Source organism: Colobus angolensis, unplaced genomic scaffold (assembly GCF_000951035.1).
Source record: "Colobus angolensis palliatus isolate OR3802 unplaced genomic scaffold, Cang.pa_1.0 Scaffold749, whole genome shotgun sequence".
In the NCBI taxonomy this organism is placed as follows: Eukaryota; Metazoa; Chordata; class Mammalia; order Primates; family Cercopithecidae; genus Colobus; species Colobus angolensis.
Window position 1 is genome coordinate 29013 of NW_012121254.1, and position 5857 is coordinate 34869.

Here is a 5857-nt window from a genome sequence, read left to right on the forward strand (position 1 = left end):
TGAAGAGATTCTCCTGCCCCAGCCTCCCGAGTAGCTGGGATTACAGGTGTCCGCCACCATGCCCAGCTAATTTTTTGTATTTTTAGTAGAGATGGGGTTTCACCATGTTGGCCAGGCTGGTCTCGAACTCCTGACCTCGGATGATCCACCCACCTTGGCCTCCCAAAGTGCTGGGATTACAGGCATGAGCCACCGTGCCCAGCCAGAAACAGTGATGATTCTTGATTCTCCTGACTTGCTGGGCACCCTTGGGCAAACCCCCTGTTCCTTTTCAAACCCCAGTCTCCCCATTTGTAAAGAGGTTTAAGATAGAATCAGGAGGCTGGGCACGGTGGCTCATGCCTGTAATCCCAGCACTTTGGAAGGCCGAGTAGGCGGATCACCAGGTCAGGAGTTTGAGACCATTCTGGCCAATATGGTGAAACCCCGTCTCTGCTAAAAATACAAAAATTAGCCGGGCGTGGTGGCGTGTACCTGTAGTCCCAGCTACTCCGGAGGCTGAGGCGGAGAATCGCTTGAACCTGGGAGGCAGAGGTTGCAGTGAGCTGAGATCGCACCACTGCACTCCAGCCTGAGCAACAGAGAGAGACTCCATCTCAAAAAAAAAAAAAAAAAAAATCAGGATATAGGAGTGACATAATCCAGATTGCTAGGGGGTGCTGTCAGGCCGAGTTTGTGATTTTTAGCTTCGAATGTGAACACCTTCAGGCAGAACATCCACTCTGCAACTCCCCACGAATCCCCCCAAGCCCCACCAAGCCCCGCCAAGCCCCATGACTTCCTGTTAGCTCCTAGACCTTGAAGGCCACTGAATTTCCGGTGTCTAAGAATTCCCTTCCAGTTCCCAAAATCCCAAGACCCATCAGCTAAGACGTTCCCCTGCCCACCTTCCTCTTCCCTTTGGGAGGTCTCTGTGCGCAGGCCAAGGAAAGTCTCAAGAAGTAAATTTGGAAAAGGGAGCCTGCAGATCACCCCAAGGAAAATCCAGACTGATTTGATCAGTCCTAGCTGGAAGCAGCACAGGAATAGCATGAGGCCTGTGACTCATTTTAAGCAAACATCCGGTAATCTGACTAGTATCTGGTTCAAATGGGGAAACCTCAAACACCTATGACAGGCCTGGCCCAGAGAAGATGCTGCCCAGATGGATACAGCGCCTCCTCCCCAGACCCTCCCAGGCTGAGGAGGAAACGCCAAGAACAGTGTTAACTCTGTCCAAGAGCCCCAGAGCCCCAGGCCAATTGCTGTGGTGCTTTGCATCTTGCTGTGGGCACCTGCCAGAGGGAAAGACTCATGAAGTAGCATTTGACATGGCCTTGTAGGAGAGGGAAGGTGGAAAGAGGATCCACATCTCAGGAACTTTGAGAACTGGGAGAGCTACACTCTGTCTAGAGCTTCAGTTTTCTCATCTCTGAGCTGGGAAGGATGGTAATGATGCCCACTTCCCTTTTGGTGGTGAAGATTAAATCAGCTGTGTGTAAAAGGATATGGCATGATCTATTTATTCATTTATTTATTTTGAGACAGAGTCTTGCTCTGTTGCCCAGGCTGGAGTGCAATGGCACGATCTTGGCTCACTGCAACCTCTGCCTCCCGGGTTCAAGCAATTCTCCTGCCTCAGCCTCCTGAGTAGCTGGGATTCCAGGCATGCATCACCATGCCCAGCTAATTTTGTATTTTTAGTAGAGGCAGGTTTCTTCATGTTGGTCAGGATGGTCTCAAAGTCCTGACCTCAGGTTATCCACCTGCCTCTGCCTCCCAAAGTGCTGAGATTACAGGCATGAGCCACCGCGCCCAGCCTGCATGATCTGTTTAACTTTTTTTTTTTTTTTAAGTTTTTGAGACAAGGTCTTGCTCTGTCACCAGGTCTGAAATGCAGTGGTACGATCATGGCTCACTGCAGCCTCAAGCTCCCAGGCTCGAGATCCTCCTGCCTCAGTCCCTTAGCTGAGACTACAGGCATGCACCATCACGTCCAACTCATTTTTGTATTTTTTGTCGAGACAGGGTTTGACCATGTTGCCCAGGCTGGTCTCGAACTCTCTCGCCTATAATCCCAACACTTTGGGAGTCTGAGATGGGCAACAAGAGTGAAACTCCGTCTCAAAAAAAAAAAACAAAAAACGCTGTTTGTGTTTTTATGCTTAAATTCACACCTGCAGAAAAGTTGCAAAAAGGTTCAAAGAACTCCCATATCCTTCAACTAGATTAACTAACATTTTGCCACATTTGTGTCTCTGCTTTCTCTATGTATATGTGTATTTCTTAACCATAAAGGTTGCTGACATCATGTCCTTTTTGTCCCTAAGTATTTCAGCATTTTTCCCCAAGAACAAGGGCAGTCTCTTACATAACCCCGTACCATAATCAAAATTAATAAATTTAACATTGATACAATACTATTATCTAATATACAATCAAATTTTGCTGTTTCAGTATTGTCCTTTATAGCAATCCCCACCCAGGATCCGATCCAGGACGATGTATTGCATTCAGTTGTCTTTTTCGTCTCCTGTAATCGGCAACAGTTTCTCAGTTTTTCTTTGTCTAACATAATACAAACATTTCGGGAAGGGTACAGATCAGTTATTCTGTACCGTGTCCCTCAGCTTGGGTTTCTCGTGATTAGACTAAGGTTGTAGACCGGACGGTGACGCCGTGTTTTTCTCAGTGCATCACACAGAAAGCGTGCGATGAACGTCAGCTTGTGCTGCTGTTGATGTTAACGTGGCCGTTCAAGCGGTGTCTGTGTCTGCAGTTTCTCTACGATAGTTACTATTTCCCCTTTTTAATTATCAGGTAATTTGTGCATATTTATGTGGAAGCCTTCGAATGCCCTTTCAGTTTCATGGAACGGAAAAGATCACTTTCTTTCGGCAAATGGATACCTGTGTCTTGCGGAAGAGACCCAGCAGCCAGCAGTACCTGTGTCAACAAAGTTACGCGAACAAAACCTTTCCGGAAGAGCCGAGGGACCTGGGTGCAACGCATTCTGGGAATTGTAGTCTCTGGGTGCTCCCGGCTGAACACCGCCCTGCGGTCTCTGCGAGAAAGAGCCAGAAGCCGCCAGGGGAGGGCGAAGAGGAGGGCGGCGGGGACGCTCTGCGCGCGGTGCGCCATGGGACGGGTAGTTCACGGCGCGCGCCCCGTCGCGCCCCCAGCTGGGGAACGGGACTACCCTACCCGAGAGGCCGCGCGTGCGGGGCGAGGGCAAGCCGGCCTGGGCCTCGAACAAATCAAATCGAAGCAAAGAAACTGCCGGCTTTCAAAATCCTCCTCCTCCTCCGCCATCATTCGCCGCGGTGCGGAGAGCAGGTGGTGCTGGAAGCGCGTGAGGCCGGGAGCGCGAGAGAGCTGACAGACAAGCCAGCTGGACATCTGGACCGCTGGACCCGGAGGTGGCGACCCCGGCCTGACCCGGACCCTAAATCCGTCCCCGCCCCACCGGGCGGAGGGGCTTACTCGGTTACCCCCACGCGGCGGCGCCGCCTGTTTACGGTAGAGTCAGGGTCCCTTTCCTTTCACAGTCACCTGCCTGGAAGAGGGGTGTGGGGCTAGGAGGGCGTGGCGCCCCTGTGCGCCTTCTGCCTGCCCCCTCGGCCTTCTTCACTAAGTCTTCGATGGCCCAGCGCCCCGGGGTGGCGGTGGGAGTGGGGTTGTTGGGCGGCGCTGGCTCCTTTCACAAATGGGGAAACCGAGGCTTAAAGGGCGTCTGACTCGCCGGAGCAGCTCAGCCTGCAGCTGCTAGCAGTGGCGTCTCATATTAGCATCGTTGTCAACCGGAGGCGGTGCGAGTCCGCCGGGGATTCCAGATGGGTCTCCGGCGCCGCCCGCCTGTCATTTGAGGCCTGTATTCGCGAGTCGCTCCCGCGGCGCCGCCTCCCAACAGGCCCACGCCAACGGGGGGCCCGGGCTGGCGCCGCTGTCCCTGGAATCGACGTGAGTCACTGCTGACGCTTTGCAGGAGCATGCATCTCACCTCAGAAAGTCTCCGACGCTGCTGCGGAGCGGGGAGGGGATGTTTCTTTATTAACACTTTGCTTTTGCTCTGGTGCTGACCCTTTGCTGACCTTGGACAAATAATTCACGTTTCTGTGCTCCAGTTTCTTGGTCTATAAAGTGTGTGTGGAGGAGTGCATCTCTGTCTGGCTCTCTCTTGGACTGAGGAATAGGCCCTCTTTCAGCTGAGAAGTTCTGTCCCTATTCTATTTGGAGGCTTCACCACCACCTTTTACCCTCAGATTGCCTCATCTCAGAACTGCAAGAGATGCTGGGGTTTCAGGTTAATTTTTTGTTGTTTTTTCTTTAATTTTTTTTTTTTAATCTTTTTAGAGACAGGATCTCCCTCCGTCACCCAGGCTTGAGTGTAGTGGAACAATCACCGCTGAACTGCAGCCTCGGCTTCCTGGGCTCATGCGATCCTCCCACCTCAACTTCTCAACTCATGGGGACTACAGGTGTCATCACACCTGGCTAATTTTTAAATTTTTCTTTGGGGACAGGGTCTCATTCTGTTGCCCAGACTTGTCTCGAACTCCTGGTCTAAAGTGATCTTCCCGCCTAGCCTCCCAAAGTGTTGTAATTACAGGTGTGAGCCACTGCAATGGGCTGGTTTCTCGTTAATTTTTTTTTGAAACAGGGTCTCCAGAAGTGCAGTAGCAAGCTCTCAGCGCACTGCAGCCTCCACCTCCAGGGCTCAAGTGATCCTCCCACCTTACCCCTCAAGTCAGGCATCCGCCACCACACCCGGCTAGTTTTTGTATTTTTAGTGGAGACCGTTTCAGCACATACCCAGGCTGGTTTCTAACTCCTGGACTCAGTCGATCCGCCCACCTCGGCCTCTGGAAATGCTGGGATTACAAGAGTGACCCATTGCACCCAACTCTGGTTAATTTTTTTTTTGAGACGGAGTTTCACTCTTGTTGCCCAGGCTAGAGTGCAATGCCACGATCTCGGCTTGCCCCAACATCTGCCTCCCGGGTTCAAGTGATTCTCCTGCCTCAGCCTCCTGAGTAGCTGGGATTACAGGCATGTGCCACCACGCCCAGTTAATTTTGTATTTTTGGTGGAGACAGGGTTTCACCATGTTGGACAGGCTGGTCTCGAACTCCCGACCTCAGGTGATCTGCCCGCCTCAGCCTCCCAAAATGCTGGGATTATAGGCGTGAGCCACCGCACCTGGCTTGGTTAATTTTTATGCAGTTTCAACTGGTCATTTCTTGAGCACCTTCTGAATGCCAGGCTCTGTGTGGCAAGTAGAGTGATCCTGTCAAAACATAGGTCAAATGGCATCTGTCTCTGCTAGAAACTTCAGTGACTTTCCTTGTCATTTATAGCGAAAGCCACTGTTCTTCAAATGGCCTTTATGACTTGAGCCCCTTGTTAACTGTCGTCTCTTAACTCCTTTTTTTCCTCTCTCTCTGTACTTCAGCCCCACTGGCCCTATTGCAGTTCCTCCAACCCTCTGCCCGTACAAGAGCCATTGAATTTGCTATTCCCTTTGCAGAAATCGTGTTCCCCCAGATGTGTGCATGGCCCAATCCCTGACATCTTTATTTAACTATTTCCTAATAATGCCTTTTTGTTGTTGTTTGTTTGTTTGTTTGTTTTGAGACAGAGTCTTGCTCTGTCGCCCAGGCTGGAGTGCAATGGCGTGATCTTGGCTCACTGCAACCTCTGCCTCCTGGGTTCGAGCAATTCTCCTGCCTCAGCCTCCTGAGTAGCTGGGACTATAGGCACACACCACCACGCCCAGCTAATTTTTGTCTTTTTTTTCTTTTCTTTTTTTTTTTTTGAGATGGAGTCTCGCTCTGTCGCCCGGGCTGGAGTGCAGTGGCCGGATCTCAGCTCACTGCAA

The 5857-nt window shown here is 51.3% G+C and overlaps 1 protein-coding gene across 2 annotated transcripts in view; it reads left to right on the forward strand.

Annotated features, from left to right (window-relative positions):
- The first annotated feature begins 2461 nt into the window (after positions 1–2461).
- Positions 2462–5857, forward strand: part of LOC105501749 — a 13348-nt gene continuing 9952 nt past the window's right edge. For both annotated transcript variants that reach the window (XM_011927789.1, XM_011927788.1), the window contains exon 1: positions 2462–3498. In XM_011927789.1, the coding sequence (XP_011783179.1) occupies positions 2833–3498 (666 nt within the window). In that variant the 5' untranslated portion in view covers positions 2462–2832. The remainder of the gene's footprint in view (positions 3499–5857) is intronic.